A 21,801-nucleotide genomic window follows, 5' to 3' on the forward strand; every position below is an offset into this window, starting at 1 on the left:
AACAGGTCGCTCCTGTCTGTCTCAACTATTGGATCACTACGACAAGGTCCTAAATGCACTAGAAGACAAAAAGAATGCAGATGTAATATATACAGACTTTGCAAAAGCCTTCGACAAGTGTGACCATGGCGTAATAGCGCACAAAATGCGTGCTAAAGGAATAACAGGAAAAGTCGGTCGATGGATCTATAATTTCCTCACTAACAGAACACAGAGAGTAGTCGTCAACAGAGTAAGTCCGAGGCAGCTACGGTGAAAAGCTCTGTTCCACAAGGCACAGTACTCGCTCCCATCTTGTTCCTCATCCTCATATCCGACATAGACAAGGATGTCAGCCACAGCACCGTGTCTTCCTTTGCAGATGACACCCGAATCTGCATGACAGTGTCTTCCATTGCAGACACTGCAAGGCTCCAGGCGGACATCAACCAAATCTTTCAGTGGGCTGCAGAAAACAATATGAAGTTCAACGATGAGAAATTTCAATTACTCAGATATGGTAAACATGAGGAAATTAAATCTTCATCAGAGTACAAAACAAATTCTGGCCACAAAATAGAGCGAAACACCAACGTCAAAGACCTGGGAGTGATTATGTCGGAGGATCTCACCTTCAAGGACCATAACATTGTATCAATCGCATCTGCTAGAAAAATGACAGGATGGATAATGAGAACCTTCAAAACTAGGGAGGCCAAGCCCATGATGACACTCTTCAGGTCACTTGTTCTATCTAGGCTGGAATATTGCTGCACACTAACTGCACCTTTCAAGGCAGGTGAAATTGCCGACCTAGAAAATGTACAGAGAACTTTCACGGCGCGCATAACGGAGATAAAACATCTCAATTACTGGGAGCGCTTGAGGTTCCTAAACCTGTATTCCCTGGAACGCAGGAGGGAGAGATACATGATTATATACACCTGGAAAATCCTAGAGGGACTAGTACCGAAATTGCACACGAAAATCACTCACTACGAAAGCAAAAGACTTGGCAGACGATGCACCATCCCCTCAATGAAAAGCAGGGGTGTCACTAGCACGTTAAGAGACAATACAGTAAGTGTCAGGGGCCCGAGACTGTTCATCTGCCTCCCAGCACACATAAGGGGGATTACCAACAGACCCCTGGCAGTCTTCAAGCTAGCACTGGACAAGCACCTAAAGTCAGTTCCTGATCAGCCGGGCTGTGGCTCGTACGTTGGTTTGCGTGCAGCCAGCAGCAACAGCCTGGTTGATCAGGCTCTGATCCACCAGGAGGCCTGGTCACAGACCGGGACGCGGGGGCGTTGACCCCCGGAACTCTCTCCAGGTAAACTCCAGGTAAAACTCCCAGTAATTGAGGTGTTTTATCTCTGTTATGTGCACCGTGAAGATTCTCTGTACATTTTCTAGGTCAGCAACTTCACCTTCCTTGAAAGGTGCTGTTAGTGTGCAGTAATATTCCAGCCTAGATAGAACAAGCGACCTGAAGAGTGTCATCATGGGCTTGGCATCCCTAGTTTTGAAGGTTCTCATTATCCATCCTGCTAAGAAAATGATAGGATGGATAATGAGAACCTTCAAAACTAGGGATGCCAAGCCCATGATGGTTCTCTTCAAATTGCTTGTTCTCTCTAGGCTGGGATGCTGCTGTACACTAATGGTCCCTTTCCAAGCAAACGAAATTGCAGACCTGGAGAATGTCCGAGAACTTTCACAGCATGCATAAATCCGATAAAGCACCTAAACTACTGGGAACGGTTGGAGTCCCTTGATTTGTCTTCCCTGGAATGTAGGCGAGAAAGATACATGATAATATATACATGTACTTGGAAAATCCTAGAATGAGTAGTCCCAAATTTGCACACAAAAATCACTCCCTATGAAAGCAAAAGACTCGGCAGGAGATGCAACTTCCTCCCAATGAAAAGCAGGGGCGCCACAAGTACGCTAAGAGACAACACAGTAAGTGTTAGGCGCTCAAGACTGTTCATTTGCCTCCCAGCATAAATAAAGAGGATTACCAATAGACTCCTGGCTGTCTTCAAGAAGGTGCTGAACAGGCACCTAAAGTCAATACCTGATCAGCCGGCCTGTGGTTTATATAACGATCTGCATGACGCCATCAGTAACAGCCTGGTTGATCAGACCCTGATCCACCAGGAGGCCTGGTCGCAGACCAGGCTGTGGGGGCGTTGATCCCCAAAATCCTCTGCAGGTATACTCAAGATATAGGCCTGTTATACATTGTACATGTAGTTGCAGAAATAAAGATTATTATTATTATTATTATTGTTATTATTATTATTATTATTATTATTATTATTATTATTATTATTATTATTATTATTATTATTATTATTATTATTATTATTGTTGTTGTTGTTGTGGAAATTTTTTACATAATTTCCTAAAAGTTGAACATGTGAATGAATAATATAATAATTGTGTATTAAAATGTGATGCTATTTCGACCCTTCGAGAAATTTCATGTGAGGGGATGCAGAACAGCCGGGGGAGTGATGCAAGAGAAGACGCCATATTGAATTTAATGTGTGAACACTGGACTGAACTGTGCAGTGTAATCAGGCATTCTCGAAGGTCAATTGGTGTATGTTGGTCTCAATCTGTAATTTAGAAATTGCTGACATGTTCCTACTGAAGAATTGGGATAGTGTGGAAAACCCCTACAATTTGGCAACAAGGATGCCATTTATAATTTGCGAACACTGGTTGTCATAAGAAATTCTAATAATCCGGTGTCTTCCGAGCCAAATAAGTAAGTAAGTAAGTAAGTAAGTTTATTCAGATATACACAAATACAGTTACATAGAATTATCATACATAGCAGCATATGTGTAGAGAACCTGGGATAACCCAAAAAAGTCAGACAGAGTGACTTATTTCCATTGGGGTCCTTTTACCTTATTATTATAATATAAAGGTTATAATATTTTCTTATTATTCTATAATGAAGATAACATCTTATTATCATACTAAAAAGACTATCTACTACACGAGGGTCATTACTAGGAATAAGGTAAAATTTACACGTATGTTAGCTAAAAAATAGAAAATCATTCCCCTCCCTTTCTGTAGTTACATTCATCAGACACCTTTTGGCACTCTTCTTGAACTGGTTCATGCTATGACTGGCTTTGACATGTGCGGGTAGTCTGTTCCAATCCTTTATTGCTGTACAATAAAAGGTGTTTGAAGCCTGGCCAATGAGTGTGGGTACTACAAAGTTGTGCTCTGTCCCCCTTTGGTTCCCAACCTTGACAAAATTGACAGCAAGATATTCTGGACACTGTTTGTGAGCAATTTTATAAACAAGATTTAGCTTCAGTTGTTTTACTCTGTCTTCAACATTCAGCATATCTAACTGCTGCAATTTATCCTGGCCTACATGTTCTCTTGGTCCCAGCCCCAGGATGAATCTTACGAATTTGTTCTGGGTGATTTGCAGTCTATCTTCCAGTTTTTTTGCCAAGGCAGAGTACCATGAAGAGCAAGCGTAATCCATATGGCATTGTATAAGGGCTAGACATAGGGTCCTGCGAGCCTCAGTAGGTAGACACTGTGCTTGTCTATACAGGAACTTCAGTCTGGCATTCGCTTTCTTTACTACATTGTTCCCTATCAATTCTCCTGACATGCATGGGTCAAAGGGGATTCCCAGATATTTTACTGATGAAGCCAAAGTGATGGGCTCCCCATTACACTGGACATTAAAATTATTTACCCTTCTCAGTTTATGTTTCGCGCCAAAGAGAATGGCTTCGGTTTTCCCGAGGTGTAATGATAGTTTGTTGTCTACTAACCATTTGCTGCAGGACTCCAGTTCCAGTGTTAAAACATTAGCTATATCTTGTGTGTCTTTACCTGATACTAACAGGGCTCTGTTATCTGCATACAGTAGGAGTTTGCACTTGACACTGATAGGCATGTCATTGACATAACATAAGAATAATAAGGGACCCAGAATACTACCTTGGGGAACTCCACATGCTATCGGCAGGGGTTCTGATTCCGTTTTGTTGATTTTGACAATTTGTCTCCTGTTGCTAAGGTCTACAGAACCTATACCGATAGCTTGAAGTTTCTTACATAATATATTGTGGTTGACAGTATCGAAGGCCTTTTGCAGGTCTAGGGTTACCATACCTATGAGGTTCCCCTTTGACATTTCAGTTCTCAGGTAATCCATCAGATTAATAAGGGAGGTGTCGGTTGAGTAGGATCTTTTAAAGCCCGATTGATAGCTATGGAGAATGTTGTTGTCATTAAGATACTTAACTACTTGAGAGTACACCGCCCTCTCTAGAATTTTGGATATTATACTGAGTATACTAACAGGCCTATAGTTGCTGACATCAGACTTACTCTTTTTCTTGAAGATAGGAGTAACTCTGGCTCCTTGAACCCCTCCGGTACGGTATTAGTGGTGATTGATAGATTTATTATGTGAGCAATAGGGATTGACAGTTCAGAAGCACCATCTTTTAGGAACTTAGACGGGATGTTATTAAGGCCTGTGCTCTTAGTTGGGTTTAACCTGCTTAGTTCTTTTTGAATAAAGTCATGAGATACAAGCCATGAGATACAAGTCATGAGATACAAGCATTGAACTTAAGCTAAAGGAATCTTATAGGAGTCAGGAATCGCGGGAAGAACTAAAAGCCATAAATGAAATCGAAAGAAACCCAAAGTATTTCTTCTCCTATGCCAAATCAAAGTCGAGAACAACGTCCAGTATTGGGCCCCTACTTAAACAAGATGGGTCCTACACAGATGACAGCAAGGAAATGAGTGAGCTACTCAAGTCCCAATATGACTCAGTTTTTAGCAAGCCGCTAACCAGACTGAGAGTCGAAGATCAAAATGAATTTTTTATGAGAGAGCCACAAAATTTGGTTAACACAAGCCTATCTGATGTTATCCTGACGCCAAATGACTTCGAACAGGCGATAAATGACATGCCCATGCACTCTGCCCCAGGGCCAGACTCATGGAACTCCGTGTTCATCAAGAACTGCAAGAAGCCCCTATCACGAGCCTTTTCCATTCTATGGAGAGGGAGCATGGACACGGGGGTCGTCCCACAGTTACTAAAAACAACAGACATAGCCCCACTCCACAAAGGGGGCAGTAAAGCAACAGCAAAGAACTACAGACCAATAGCACTAACATCCCATATCATAAAAATCTTTGAAAGAGTCCTAAGAAGCAAGATCACCACCCATCTAGAAACCCATCAGTTACACAACCCAGGGCAACATGGGTTTAGAACAGGTCGCTCCTGTCTGTCTCAACTATTGGATCACTACGACAAGGTCCTAGATGCACTAGAAGATAAAAAGAATGCAGATGTAATATATACAGACTTTGCAAAAGCCTTCGACAAGTGTGACCATGGCGTAATAGCGCACAAAATGCGTGCTAAAGGAATAACAGGAAAAGTCGGTCGATGGATCTATAATTTCCTCACTAACAGAACACAGAGAGTAGTCGTCAACAGAGTAAAGTCCGAGGCAGCTACGGTGAAAAGCTCTGTTCCACAAGGCACAGTACTCACTCCCATCTTGTTCCTCATCCTCATATCCGACATAGACAAGGATGTCAGCCACAGCACCGTGTCTTCCTTTGCAGATGACACCCGAATCTGCATGACAGTGTCTTCCATTGCAGACACTGCAAGGCTCCAGGCGGACATCAACCGAATCTTTCAGTGGGCTGCAGAAAACAATATGAAGTTCAACGATGAGAAATTTCAATTACTCAGATATGGTAAACACGAGGAAATTAAATCTTCATCAGAGTACAAAACAAATTCTGGCCACAAAATAGAGCGAAACACCAACGTCAAAGACCTGGGAGTGATTATGTCGGAGGATCTCACCTTCAAGGACCATAACATTGTATCAATCGCATCTGCTAGAAAAATGACAGGATGGATAATGAGAACCTTCCAAACTAGGGAGGCCAAGCCCATGATGACACTCTTCAGGTCACTTGTTCTATCTAGGCTGGAATATTGCTGCACACTAACAGCACCTTTCAAGGCAGGTGAAATTGCTGACCTAGAAAATGTACAGAGAACCTTCACGGCGCTCATAACGGAGATAAAACACCTCAATTACTGGGGGCACTTGAGGTTCCTAAAACTGTATTCCCTGGAATGCAGGCGGGAGAGATACATGATTATATACACCTGGAAAATCCTAGAGGGACTAGTACCGAACTTGCACACGAAAATCACTCACTACGAAAGCAAAAGACTTGGCAGACAATGCAACATCCCCCCAATGAAAAGCAGGGGTGTCACTAGCACGTTAAGAGACCATACAATAAGTGTCAGGGGCCCGAGACTGTTCAACTGCTTCCCAGCATACATAAGGGGGATTACCAACAGACCCCTGGCAGTCTTCAAGCTGGCACTGGACAAGCACCTAAAGTCGGTTCCTGATCAGCCGGGCTGTGGCTCGTACGTTGGTTTGCGTGCAGCCAGCAGCAACAGCCTGGTTGATCAGGCTCTGATCCACCAGGAGGCCTGGTCACAGACCGGGCCTCGGGGGCGTTGACCCCCGGAACTCTCTCCAGGTAAACTCCAGGTACACTTACTAGTTGACAACTGTTTGGGGTTACCCCTTTATTGGTATAGTATGTTTGAAACTTATCAGAGTCTGTGTTAAAGGTATTTGATGCAGCTGATAGTTTACTTACTAGTGTTGATGCAACAGATGTGTAGTAGGAATTAAAGCAATTTGCCACCATAGATGTTTCGTGGCATACCTCATTATCGATAGTGAGTACTATGTTAGACCTATCTACTGGCTTATAGCTATACCCCAACTGTTTTAGTTGTTGCCAGAGCTTTCTGGGGTTATGCTTATACTCTTCAATTTTTGAGCAATAGTGCTTTGCCTTTGCTCCTTTTATAAGTCTCTGTACTCTGTTCCTCACCCTTTGGAATTCATTTAGTGCTCCAATATCCTGTCTGTTTGCTTTAAATCTTTTTAGCAGGTGGTGTCTGAATTTCATATTATCTAATATCTCAGTAGTCATCCAGGGTTCAGTTCTTCGTTTAATCCTAACCTCTAACTGGTGCAATATTATCAAGGATGGTACTGAACATTGTTTTGAATTTTTCCCAGGCATCGTTTACGTCCGTGCAACTTATCTCTGTCCAGTCACAATTGTGTAGCCTATTTACCAGTGTTTCTTTACTGTAGTTTCTAGTTGACCTCGTTTTTATTGTCCTATGTAGGCCTATCCTATCCCTAGTGATTTTCCTGGTGCAGTAAATGATGAAATGATCACTAAGACCTGTGGTAATGACGCCTGACTGACTAATGTTCTCAGCGCGGTTACAAAGTATGTGGTCAATTAGGGTGGTTGAGAACTGTGTGATCCGGGTTGGTGTATTAATTAGTTGAGTGTAACTATTTGAACCTAGAATTTGCTTATACCTTTTGCATAGCCCGTTATTTTGCTGCTGAAAACAGATATTGAAGTCGTCCAGTATTATTGCCTCGCAATTGTTTTCATGTCCGGACAATACTCTGGAAAAGTCTTCTAAGAACTGGTCCTGGGTGGGAGGGCGGTAACTAGTTACTACTAAGATGGGTTTGGTCTTGGGAAGCAGCACTTCAAACCATAGAATCTCCAGTTTATTGTTATTTAAATCAAGTCTTAGGTTGTAAGCTAAGTCATTTCTAATGTAGGCATATACTCCACCACCTTTTCTGTTCCTATCTAAACGTTTTATATTGTAACTTTCTATTTTGATCTCGTCGTCAGTCACCGTATCATCCAACCAGGATTCAGAGATGGTTATGACTGTCGCCCTAATTTTGTTAGCTAGAATCTTAATCTCTGCCAATTTAAGAAGAAGTGATCTTGCGTTGACATGAATAAAGTGAAGGCCTGTTTTGGTCCAGGGACTGGACTCCCAAGTTTTGATAACTTGCTCAGCTATCAAAACTTTGGAGTCCAGTCCCTGGACCAATTATGTACCTCTGTAATCTTTTGACTACCGCCCACAGGATGGGTATGGGGTGCATAATAAACATATTAAACTAATTGTTTTCATAAAACAATTATAATCATCAATATATGGCAATGGGTCATTTGTATTAAAATTAGGTAAATCAATGTCATCATTGCTAAAGGGTAACTGTGCCAAAGTGCATTTGTTACACACAAAATGAATTCTGGCACCGTTGCTATAATTGTACATACATCCATCATGCACCCACCCCTTACACATTTTACATAAGGTGCCTTTTCCGTTTTTCATGCGTACTTTAGTACAGTGTATGCACCTGTTTGGTAGTGTTTGAGATAATAATGGCTGTATTGTCTCACATTGACCTATGTATGCATTACATTTGGAGTTAAGGTTATCATTCCTAGCTACTGGGTTACTAATTACTAACCCAGGAAAATTTGCAGGACCTCAAGAATTACACGTGGATGGTGGAAGATAAGGAATTTAAATGTGGAAAATTGCATTTATCTGAATGTAACTCATTATGTACATAACAGTAAATGATAACAAAGATAATTATTATTTATCAAAGTTACATAGACAAGTAGGAACTTGGGACACCTAGGTCGCAAAAATGTCCCCCTTCGATACCTACAACTGTCATATCCACAAGTTGCTCTAGACCTATTAATTACAAATGAAATGTACATCATCAGGAATTCTGGTAAATATATAAATTTGTGGACTGTATATTAAAATTAATGATATTTATATATATACACATAAAACAGAAGGAGAATATATCTTAATATCACTCACCAATTTGACTGGAGATTAATGTGTATATACTCAAAAACCTCACTAACTAAATTTATGAAAATACTGGCCAGAATTATAATACAAATCTAGATAGCTTATCTGAGGTTCCTGGAGCTGTCTTGTCCAGTCGTCTGATATCTCAATTTATGCAGGAATGCACATCCAACAATTTCGGCTCCTATTTGAGAGGTGTCAACACAATTTAACCTCTAGAGCAACGAAAACTCTTCTTATTTTCACTAACTTTTCTTGGCTCATTCAAAACACAATCGCGAGTCTCGTCTGCGCAGGCACAGAGCCTCCCTGTCGGCTCCATTCTCTTCTTTTAAAAATACACTTTTAATCAGGTTTATTTACACAACATATTGGGAAATTATTTTCCACAATGAACATCACTCACAGGGAAGTGTGCCATTAGTCCTTGCATTTAGATCTCTAGCTGGCCAATGTAGGGTCTAAGTGTTAGACAGGTGTTGTAGTGTGATCCATCTACAGTAATTAAATGGTAAGTGGTAATACGATTTTTTTTGTGTACCCAGCAAACCTAATCATATACAATCCACAATTTTAATTTACCAAAGTAGCTGGTTTTAATATTATAATTATTAATTTAATGTCAGGTTTAGCTTTTTGTGAGAGTGGTAGGGCTTCGAGGGTGACAGTTCGGCGATCTGCTGTGACTAAGTCCCACTTACCTCACCCAAATTACTTGCGCAGATAATAATTCAGGTAATACCCTGTAAACCTCCTGAAAGTAATTTGCTCAAATAATAATAATACACTATTATTTATGTGTAATTGTACCTAAATAAACTTACTAATCACCGTAAGTAAGTTTATTCAGGTATACACAAATACAGTTACATAGAATTATCATACATAGCAGCATATGTGTAGAGAACCTAGGATAACCCAAAAAAATCAGTGACTTATTACCATGTACAACCATTGTCCCCAATGAAAATAAGTCACTGTATGACATTTTTTGGTTTATTCTAGGAAATTTATACTATGATAATTGTACTTATGTGTAAATGTGCTTAAATAAATTTACTTACTAGTTTAGTACAGAGGAGAAGACTACTCCCTGGAGCCCAATGGAAATGTCATTTTGTCTTACTTTTTTGGGGGTTTATCCTAGGCAATCTACACACATGCTGCTATATATGATAATTTATGTAACTGTGTTTATGTGTACAATATATGTACCTGAATAAACTTATTTATTAGTCTAGTACAGAGAACAAGAGAACTGCTCCGTGGACTCCCAGGAGATGAAACACGTAAGTTGTGGTGGTCCTTAACAACATCAACAAGAAGTAACTAGTTACTAGTCACAGTTTATCATTGATCGACTTATTAACCCCATCATAAGAAGAGAGAAACCTCTAAGCACGTATGCTGACAAAGAAGAGAAGGAGAAGAAACCTCTCAAGTAAACCACCTGTTGTGAAGAAGGATATTTCAACTTGAATAACTAAACAAAACCACTTGAGTTTAATTGGTTTCTCTCATGTAGTGTATTTTGACTATTTTCGAGCAGACGTAATAATTAATAATAATAATAATAATAATAATAATAATAATAATAATAATAATAATAATAATAATAATAATAATAATAATAATAATAATAAAGTAATTAAGTAAGTTTATTCTGGTATACACAAATACAGTTAAATAGATAATCACAGCAATTCAGGTTCAGGAAGGATATAGGAAAGCACTAGTTTGGTAATAGAGTTGTGGATGAGTGGAACAAACTCCCGAGTACAGTTATTCAGGCTAAAACGTTGTGTATTTTTAAAAATAGGTTAGATAAATACATGAGTGGGTGTGAGTTGGACCTGACTAGCTTGCGCTGCTGGGTCTGGTGCAGTGCTCCATCCTTGAGTGGAGGTGACCAGACTGGGTGGGTCGTTGGGTTAATCCGAGGGGGGGGGGGACATGGACCTGCTCCGCATGGGTCAGTAGGCCTGTTGCAGTGTTCGTTCTTTCTTATGTTCTTATATGTGTAGAGAACCTAGGATAACCCAAATAAGTCAGTGACTTATTTCCATTGGGGTCCTTTTAATACCTTATTATTATACAGTGTAGGAGATTGTATCTTATATTATAAAGGATATATACTAGGAATAAGGTAAAATGATTTATTTATATTTACATGTGTGCTAGCTAAAAAATAAAAAATCATTCCCCTCCCTTTCTGTCATTACATTCATCAGACATCTTTTGGCACTCTTCTTGAACCTGCTCATGCTATGACTGGCTTTGACATGTGCGGGTAGTCTGTTCCATTCCTTTATTGCTGTACAATAAAAGGTGTTTGAAGCCTGCCCACTGACTGTGGGTACTACAAAGTTGTGTTCTCTCCCCCTAGTATTGTACTATGATTGCTTTGGTTCCCAACCTTGATAAAATTGGCAGCAAGATATTCTGGACACTGTGAGCAATTTTGTAAACTTGATTTAACTTCACTTGTTTTACTCTGTCTTCAATATTCTGCATATCCATTTGTCATAATTCATCCTGGCCTACATGTTCTCTTGGACCCAGGTCCAGGATGAATCTTACCATTTTATTCTGGGTGATTTGCAGTCTTTCAGTTTTTTGTCAAGGCAGAGTACCATGAAGAGCAAGTTCAGTCCATTTGACATTGTATAAGGGCTAGACAGGGTTCTGTGAGCCTCAGAGGGAGACACTGTGCTTGTCTGTGGAGGAACTTCAGTCTAACATTCACTTTCTTTACTACATAAGTGTCAGGGGCCCGAGACTGTTCAACTGCCTTCCAGCATACATAAGGGGGATTACCAATAGACCCCTGGCTGTCTTCAAGCAGGCACTGGACAAGCACCTAAAGTCGGTACCTGACCAGCCGGGCTGTGGCTCGTACATTGGATTGCGTGCAGCCAGCAGTAACAGCCTGGTTGATCAGGCTCTGATCCACCAGGAGGCCTGGTCACAGACCGGGCCGCGGGGGCGTTGACCCCCAAAACTCTCTCCAGGTAAACTACATTGTTTTGTATCAATTCTCCTGACATACATGGGTCAAAGGGGATTCCCAGATATTTTACTGAGGAAACTGAAGTGATGGTTCCCCATTATACCGAACATTACAATTATTTACCCTTCTCAGTTTATGTTTCATGCCAAAGAGTATGGCTTCCGTTTTCCCGAGGTGTAACGATAATTTGTTGTCTACTAACCATTTGCTGCAGGACTCCAGTTCTAGTGTTATGGCATTAGCTATATCTTGTGGGTCTTTACCTGTCACTAACAGAGCACTGTCATCTGCATACAGTAGGAGTTTGCACTTGACACTAATGGGCATGTTGTTTACATAACATAAAAATAATAAGGGACCCAGAATACTACCTTGCGGAACTCCATATGCTATCGGCAGGGGATCTGATTCTGTTTTATTGATTTTGACAATTTGTTTCCTATTGCTAAGATAGGACTTAAACCAATCTATGGAACCTGTGCCAATAGCTTTAAGTTTCTTTTATAATACATTGTGGTTGACAGTATCAAAGGCCTTTCCCAAGTTTAAGGTTACTATTCCTATGAGGTTCTCTATCAGCATTTCAGTTCTCATGTAATCCATCAGATTAATTAGGGAGGTGTCGATTGAGCAAGTGCTCCTAAAGTCTGATTGGTAACTATGAAGAATGTTGTTGTCATTAAGATACTTAACTACTTGACAGTACACAACCCTCTCTAGAATTTTGGATGTTACACTGAGTATACTAACAGGCCTATACAGTGGACCCCCGGTTTTCGGCTGGTGGGGAAATCGGCCAATTTGGAAATCGAGCACTTTTTTCTACGAAATTTCCCCCTGGTACCAGACGCGTTCACTGGGCCGCGCATATTTTCTTGACTCACTCTTGGGCACATTAAATGTCTTATTTTAGGTTAATAAAGATATTTTCATTAATCCATCTATGATATTTTCCTCAAAATTATAGAAGAAACACATTACATAGCATATAAATATGCCTTTGTTACTCATTCACTAAGTGTCCCTCTAGTCTTATCACCATAGTTATAATACTAATACGTAATAATAATCACTCTTGGGCACGTTAAATGTCTTATTTTAGGTTAATATAAATACTACTCACCTCTCGCCCTACATTAAGACTACAAGTATTTTAAGGAAAGTAATGAATGTACTAACCACTGAAGAGCTGTAACACTATAGCTATTCTCTATAAAATTTATTTTTTGTTAATATTTTTGGGTGTTTGAAACAGATTAATTGGAGTTACATTATTTCTTATGGGAAATATTACTTCGGTTTTCGGCCATTTTGGATTTAGGCCAACCTTCTGGAACGGATTAATTACGATAACTGGGATCTACTGTAGTTTCTGACATCAGACCTACTATTTTTCTTGAAGATGTGAGTAACTCTGGCCTCCTTGAACCCCTCTGGTATGGTATTAGTGGTTATAGACAAATTTATTGTGTGAGCAATGAGGATTGCCAGTTCAGAGGCACCGTCATTTAGGGACTTAGACAGGATGTTATCTGGGCCGGTACTATAGTTGGGTTTACCTGCTTAGTAGTTCTTTTTGTATGAAGTCATGAGATACACTTAATAGTTGACAACTGTTTGGGGTTACCCTTTACAGTGGACCCCCGGATAACGATCAGCTCCCAACTCGACCAATTATGTAAGTTTATTTTTGTAAGTGCTTTTGTAGGTGTATTTTTAGGGGTCTGAAAAGGACTAATCTAATTCACAATATTTCTTATGGGAACAAATTCGGTCTATAACGGCACCTAAACAGACTTCTGGATTGAAATAATATCGTTATGCGGGGGTCCACTGTATTGGTATAGTATGTTTTAAACTTATCAGAGTCTGTGTTAAAGGTATTTGATGCAGCTGGTAGTTTACTTACTAGTGCTAATGTGACAGTTGTGCAGTATGAATTAAAACAGTTTGCCACTTTAGTTGTTTCATGACATACATCGTTATCGATATTTAGCATTGTGTTAGATCTATCTATGGGTTTATGGCTATACCCCAAATGTTTTAGTTGTTGCCAGAGCTTTCTAGGGTTATTCTTGTAATCTTCGATTTTTGAGCAATAGTGCCTTGCCTTTGTGCCTTTTATAAGCCTCTGCACTCTGCTCCTCACCCTTTGGAATTCATGTTAGTGCTGCAATATCCTGTCTGCCTTAAATCTCTTTAGCAACTGGTTTCTGAATTTCATATTATCTAATATCTCAGTAGTCATCCAGGGTTTGGTTCTCTGTTTAATCCTAACCTCTGTTACTGGTGCAATATTATAATATCTTTATTTCTGCAAGTACATGTATGTACAAGGTATACAGGCCTAGCTGACATCAATGACATATTACTATATACAAAGCCCCTTGTTATGCAGAGCATTTTGGGCAAATTAGGTCAGTTTCATCCCAGGATGCAACCCACAACTGTCAACTAACACCCAGGTACCCATTTTACTGATAGGTGAACAGCGACAACCGGTGTAAAGAAACACGCATACATGCATTTTTAAGTTTGTAATAAAGTTTGTTTACTCTGTTATTAATATGAGGTGATATTTACTTTGGTGCAAGGAGTCCACTGTAAAAGATCCTATGTAAAAATTACATACATTTTAATGTCAGTTATTTAAATCCTTGTACTTAGGTTCCATTGGAAGGCCTAGGTCAAATCCTCTACAATACACTACAGTACAGTGGACCTCCGGTTTACGATATTATTTCATTCCAGAAGTATGTTCAGGTGCCAGTACTGAATGAATTTGTTCCCATAAGGAATATTGTGAATTAGATTAGTCCATTTCAGACCCCCAAACATACACATACAAACGCACTTACATAAATACACTTACATAATTGGTCGCATTGGGAGGTGATCGTAAAGCGGGGGTCCACTGTACAATACAATTTTTATTTCTGTATGCCATACAAATAAAGTAGTTTACATGTAATGAAACATTAGTGGGCACTAAAGAAAGCTCCACAGTGTTGGTCCCTTCATGGAGGTGAGGGAGGGGGGGGGTGTTTGTCCAGTGCAAGGCTTTTGATTCATTTTAGGGAATGGAGCTACATTACCCCTTTTTTTTAGGATCAAACTTGACTACCTTCTTTCCCTCAGGTGCTGTATGACCCCCTGGCACTTACAACTATAATAATAATCCGCTGAGTAATACCTTTACCTTGCTTTGTATTTTGGTGTCAAGGCCAATCCATGGTTAATATTGAGTCAGCCGATATGCCTTGGACAGTCACAGCAAATATAAACGAAAACTTATCAGTTCCATATCACTGGCTGAGTAGGTCTAATTGTCAGTAGTGTGTACACTAGTGAGTGTACAAGCTGATGTACATGCTACTAACAAAGTTATGTTCAGTCTCATATTTTAGGTTGAGTTGTTGTGGGTTTTATTAAGTTTTCTTTTTTTTTTTTTTTTTTTTTTTTTTGCCTTTTTTTTTTTTTTTTTTTTTTTTTTTTACCATTTGGACAAATAATAAAATGTGCCTGGCAAAACCCACTTAACATTGAACATTTTTAGGAATAAATTACACTTAAATTATGCAGGACCTGAGCTGCATATTTACCCACATTTCTCCTGATAAACAATATTGTATTGGCACCATGGATATATAAAAGAATAGCTAATATGAATTTGTATTTTTCATTGAATTACTCAAGCGAAAGTATTAATGTAAATTTCACATTCAAAACAAATCCTTTTTCTTTTTTAAAATTTAGGTCTCGGTGCTAGTGTCATTGCCCTTAAGTATTGAAATTACTCTTCTAAACAACATTTATTAATGAAAAGTAACGTGTGTTATACATTAGGTGAAATGTACTACATCACTTAACTTTTCAACAGGATTGCTGAGTATAGACTTATACTAAACAGAGGCTTGATGATGGTGACTTAGAGGACAGCTCTGCTGGTCACTGGGACATTCAGTCTCTAACATACACAAGACTATATGCTTGAACTCCTGCAACACAAAATACCAAAATGAGTACTGCTAGCCCCAAGACAGTAAAGGTAAGAATTATATGAAGGTTTTAATATACAGTGTATTTTATCTTAAGTTTATATATCATAATATGTGGTAGCTGGTTTGTATACATGATATATAGGACAGTTTATGAAAGTGTTAACCCTTATGATGATATATATTAACCCTTTCAGGGTTTCTGACGTACTAGTACGGCTTACACACCAGGGTTATGACGTACTAGAATGCATAAATTCTAGCACCTTCAAATCTAGAGAGAGAAAGCTGGTAGGCCTGCATATGAAAGAATGGGTCTATGTGGTCAGTGTGCACAGTATAAAAAAATCCTGCAGCACACAGTGCGTAATGGTACGTTGGTTTGACTGTAGAAGCGCTTGACTGGACAATGCACGTTATCCGTGTTTTTGGTTTAAAACAGCGACTTTGCAGTGTATTTTCGTATGGTATTTATGGTTGTATTCTCGTTTTTCTGGTCTCATTTTATAGAATGGAAGACATATTACAGAAATAGAGATGATTTTGATTGGTTTCATAATGAAAAGTACCTTGAAGTTGAGCTCAAAGTAGCAGAAATATTCGATTTTTACCGAATTTCAAAAGTAAACAAATCATCCCAAGCATCCAATACACATCAACTGGCGAATCTAATATTCTTTCACAAGTGCTCTGTTTTGTCAGAATTGAACACTTGTTGGGGGACGAATCCTTCAGCCTGTAGATAGTCTTTGAATTCCTGCGAATTTTTTAGTGTGGTAAGGCATGGCCTTGCCATGCCTTACCACACTGTATGCCACTATGCTTCTTAAATCTCTCAAACTAGTCTTTGCAGGGTTTAAATTTACTAACATCAGCACTTGTTCCAGGCATTTTTTTTACGAGATCAGCTTGCAACTGCCTTGCCTTTTCACAAATTATCGACTGCATAACACTATTTCCTGCTAATTGTTTTTGGTTGATCCACACTAACAACAAATTCTCAGCATCATCAAGTATTTGCGATCTCTTTTTGGTGAGCATATCTACCCCTTTCACAAAACAGCTTCCTTGATTTCCTTTTTCTTCAACACAATGGAAGTGATCGTTGAATGGGGCTTCCAGTACATCCTGCTGAGTTCGGCCACATGCACTCCACTTTCATATTTTGCGATGATTTCTTTCTTTAATTTTCTCGTGTTTCTCACCTTCTTTACCAAAGGGCTGGCACTAGAAGCTTTCTTTTGGCCCATGGTGGCTTAAAACAATGGATTATTACGATATGTATCGCATGAACGTGTGGGGTGATGGTCACTCGCCCACAAACAATGCCACACTGACTCCTGAATGTTGTGTGGGAGCCTTTGTGTATGCCTGGCTATATGATGGACGAGTCACGAGGCAAATCACAAACCGAAAAAAGTTGCCGAAAGTCGAAATTCACATAGCGCTAGGCTCACGAAACTTGGGGGTCCACTGTATATCAAAGACAAGGATCTTAAAAATAATTTTTTATTAGTAGTTAAGTGTAAGCCACCTGTGTTAGCTGCCATCCTCTGACTTCGAAAGAAGGTGGCTGGCTGCATAGAACTGGATGGGAGTATGAAATATCATCTTTTCTAATTTTAACCCTTTGACTGTTTCAGGCCCCTCTCTGAAACTGTCATTCTATGTCGCTCAATTTTTGAAAAAAAAAAAATTATTTTTTCTTATGAAATGATAGAGAATCTTTTCCCGATGGTAATGACACCAAAAGTTCGAAATTTGGTCGAAAACTCGTGGAATTATGCTCCCGCGAAGTTAGCGGTCTCGGCAACATATGCGTATCGGCGATTTCGCCGACTTTGAGCCCAATTTTCAGCCAATTCCATTGTTCCAGTTGACCAAACTCATAGCTATTTCTTTAGAACTCCATTTTGTCTATCAGCTGAGTACAAGAAACCTCCCATTTACTAATTTGGACTACCCAATATGGTGGTCAGAAATTGGCAATTTGGCCAATTTCACGCAAAATAAAAAAGATGCCAATTTCAAAATAGGGTCCAGAATAAACAAGGTAGACATTCGTGGCACTAAAATAACATATGCTCTGTTCATTAGTCACATCTCTAGGCCCCTCTTATATTATTATTGCTTTCTATTTTGATTTTTTATTCATACAAAAAAATACAAAATTTACTGTTATGCAGACGACTGCATTATTGTAAAAATGGTATAAATAATATCAGTGCACTAGTGAAAGAATATTAGACTCCCCAGTTGACGTGTATTGGACGTGTGGTGTGATTTATGTACTCTTGAACATTGGTAAAAATCGAACATTTCCGCTACTTTGAGCTCAGTTTCAAGGTCGTTTTCATCGTAAAAGTAATGAAAATCATCTCTATTTCTGTAATATGTTTTCCATTTTATCACCTAAGACCATGAAAACGCGAATACAACGATAAATACTATACGAAAATACACCTCAAAGTCGGCGTTTTATTCCAAAAAAACGATCAGAGTTTTTTTTTTCTCATTACGCAATGTGTGCTGCAGGATTTTTTTTATGTGGTGCACACTGACCACACAGACCCATTCTCTCACATGTGGGCCTACCAGCTTTCTCCCACTTGATTTGAAGCCGCTAGAATTATTGAGTATATATACGTCAGAAACATTGGCTCGTAAGACGTATTTATACGTCGAAAACAGTCAAAGGGTTAATCATGTTTTAGCAAAGTTCCACTTTGATTACTTGGATTGGGAAGATTGTCTCAAAATGGGAAGGATGACATTGTATCCTTTCAGCCGGTTGCTTAATGAGAGTTTTTTTATGAGCAAAGTGCACCTCAAGTCCAGAATGCAGTGAATGATCTTTCATGATAGAGATCTTTAGTGGTTGAATTGGTTTTGAAACCAAGGAATTATTTCATAAAAATCTCTGGGAATAGTTGTAGCATTAAGAGAAAAAATTTCTTTCTAATTTCATTTCATTTAAGCTCACTTCCTAAAGATATGTGTTGATTGATGTCAGTTTTGAGAGCTAGATTAAAAGGATAATTAAAAGATTCTTGAAATTAAAAAAAATTCTTGCATTGATTTTTCTCTGGTCAGGAAATGGACAAAGAAAACACCTAATGTGAAACACTGTTGTACACTTGCCTTGTAGTCTGAGATTCATTATATTCTGTTATTCAGATATTCTATATATGCTAAATATGCAAGATGTGACTCACACAAGATATCATTGAAATACTTCTGTAATTCATTAGATTATCCTTACTTTGAATTTCAAAGCTAGGCTCAAACTGTGGCCAAAGTTCAGATATTTGATTCATGAGCTTCATATTTTGAATTCATACCTTTACAGGGTTGCATGAAAAGGTGAGTTTTCTGATCTTCTACTTTTAAAGTTTAGGCATTTAATCACTGCTTCCAAGATCTTGCAAAGTGGATTTCTGTATTTAAATATTTTTACATGCTCATATCTTCTTGCAAAGTTTTGATGTTTTTATAACTCACCATGGAGGTTTTAAGGACTGTTTTCTTCTATTTTCAGAGGTACCGACGTGAAGATCCAAAGTCCAGTGATGATGATGAAGAAGACTACGAGCCCTATGTCCCTGTTAGGGAGCGCAAGAAGCAGAAACTAAAGCAGATATTAAAAATTTCACAGGTATATTGCAGCTTCTTTAACCCTTTGAGGGTTTTCGTCGTACTAGTACGTCTTACGCGTAGGGGTTTTTGACGTACTAGTACTCATAAATTCTAGCGGCCTCAAATCTAGTGGGAGAAAGCTGGTAGGCCTTCATATGAAAGAATGGGTCTATGTGGTCAGTGTGCACAGTCTAAAAAAAATCCTGCAGCAAACAGTGCATAATGAGAAAAAAAAAACTTTTACCATTTTTTTTTAATAAATCAGCGACTTTGCAGTGTATTTTCGTATGGTATTTATTGTTGTATTCTAGTTTTCTTGGTCTCATTTTATAGAATGGAAGACATATTACAGAAATTGAGATGATTTTGACTGGTTTTACAAAGAAAGGTGCCTTGAAATTGAGCTCAAAGTAGCAGAAATGTTCGATTTTTACCAAACTTCAAAAGTAAACAAATTGTGCCAAGCGTGCAATACACGTCAACTGGTGAGTCTAATATTCTTTCACAAGTGCACCAATAATATTTATACCATTTTTTACACTAATGCAGTAGTCTGCATAACAGTAAATCTTATATTTTTTGTGAAAATAAAAATTCAAAGTGGAAAGCAAAAGAATATAAGAGGGGCCTTGAGACGTGACTAATGACTAGAGGAAATGTCATTTTAGTGCCAGGAATGTCTTTCTTGTTTATTCTGGACCCTATTCGGAAATTGGCATCTTTTGAAATTTGTGTGAAATTGGCAAAATTGCTAAATTCTGACCACTGTACTGGATAGTTGAATTTCATAAATGAGAGGTTTCTTGCACCCATTCGATAGAAAAAATGGAGTTCTAGCGACATATTCATGTTTTTTGTCGACTAGTACAGTGAAATTGGCCGAAAATGGGGCTGAAAGTGGGCAAAATCGCCGATGCGTAAACATCGCCGAGACCACTAACTTTGCGAGAGCATAATTCCGTAAGTGTTTTATCAAATTTCAAACTTTTGGTGTCTTTATGATCGGGAAAAGATTCTCTATCTTTTCATAAGAGAAAATAATTTTTTTTTTTTTAAATTTGGCCGACCCTGAGAACGAGTTTCGGAGAGGGCCTGTCGACCCTCAAAGGGTTAAAAAGGCTTATGGTAGATGTTTTATGAGATATATCAAAAAATCATTTATAAAATATATTTCTTGAATTGTGGATGGTGAATGTTTTTATTTCTTTAGATCACTATATTCATTGTAGTAATTCCTCACTTTTTCAATTTTGCATTCGGAAATTTTTATTGTAACTTTACCGGTGGAGAAATGATAGGTCATGCTTACTGTTTCACTTGCTGTATAACTCACATAGGCTTAATATGAAATTTGATAGAAAACTTAGGGAATTATGCTCTCACAGAGTTAGTGGTCTTGGTGATATTTATGCACTGGCAATTTCGCCCATTTTGTGCTCTATTTTTGGCCAATTCCGTTGTTCCAGTCCAGCATACTCATAGCTATTTTACTAATATTCCTTCTATTCTATCTATTGAGTACAAGAAACCACCCATTTACCTGTTTCAACTACCCAATAAAGTGATCAGAAATCGGTAATTTGGCCAATTTCATACAAAATTCAGTAATTGTTAATTTGAAAATAGGGTCCAGAGTAAACAATGTAGACATTCCTGGCACTAAATAAACATTTCCTGTCACGTCTCCATGTCCCTCTCATGGTACGCTTGCTTTTCATTTTGAATTTTTATTCACAAAAAAAATAGAAGATTTACTGTTTTGCAGACTACTGCATTTTTTAATAATTGTATAAATAATGGATAGAGGAGCAATGTGGCAGATGTTGCAAGTATATGGAATAGGTGGTAAGTTATTAAATGCTGTAAAGAGTTTTTATGAGGATAGTGAGGCTCAGGTTAGGGCGTGTAGAAGAGAGGGAGACTACTTCCCGGTAAAAGTAGGTCTTAGACAGGGATGTGTAATGTCACCATGATTGTTTAATATATATATAGATGGGGTTGTAAAGGAAGTAAATGCTAGGGTGTTCGGGAGAGGGGTGGGATTAAATTTTGGGGAATCAAATTCAAAATGGGAATTGACAAAGTTACTTTTTGCTGATGATACTGTGCTTATGGGAGATTCTAAAGAAAAATTGCAAAGGTTAGTGCATGAGTTTGGGAATGTGTGTAAAGGTAGAAAGTTGAAAGTGAACATAGAAAAGAGTAAGGTGATGAGGGTATCAAATGATTTAGATAAAGAAAAATTGGATATCAAATTGGGGAGGAGGAGTATGGAAGAAGTGAATGTTTTCAGATACTTGGGAGTTGACGTGTCGGTGGATGGATTTATGAAGGATGAGGTTAATCATAGAATTGATGAGGGAAAAAAG

The 21,801-nt window shown here is 38.6% G+C and overlaps 1 protein-coding gene across 4 annotated transcripts in view; it reads left to right on the forward strand.

The window, feature by feature from the left end:
• The first annotated feature begins 10,086 nt into the window (after window positions 1–10,086).
• Window positions 10,087–21,801, forward strand: part of abs (ATP-dependent RNA helicase abstrakt) — a 114,428-nt gene continuing 102,713 nt past the window's right edge. Inside the window, exons 1-4 of one of the 4 annotated variants that reach the window (XM_053778466.2) lie at window positions 10,087–10,229; window positions 13,054–13,202; window positions 15,679–15,846; window positions 19,335–19,451. In XM_053778466.2, coding sequence (XP_053634441.1) covers window positions 15,817–15,846; window positions 19,335–19,451 — 147 coding nt within the window. In that variant the 5' untranslated portion in view covers window positions 10,087–10,229; window positions 13,054–13,202; window positions 15,679–15,816. Of the gene's footprint in view, window positions 10,310–11,551; window positions 11,800–13,053; window positions 13,203–15,678; window positions 15,847–19,334; window positions 19,452–21,801 lie in introns of all 4 variants that reach the window. The other 3 variants (XM_053778465.2, XM_053778464.2, XM_053778467.2) reach the window with 3 other exon arrangements.

Source organism: Cherax quadricarinatus, chromosome 25 (genome assembly GCF_038502225.1).
Source record: "Cherax quadricarinatus isolate ZL_2023a chromosome 25, ASM3850222v1, whole genome shotgun sequence".
NCBI lineage: Eukaryota > Metazoa > Arthropoda > Malacostraca > Decapoda > Parastacidae > Cherax > Cherax quadricarinatus.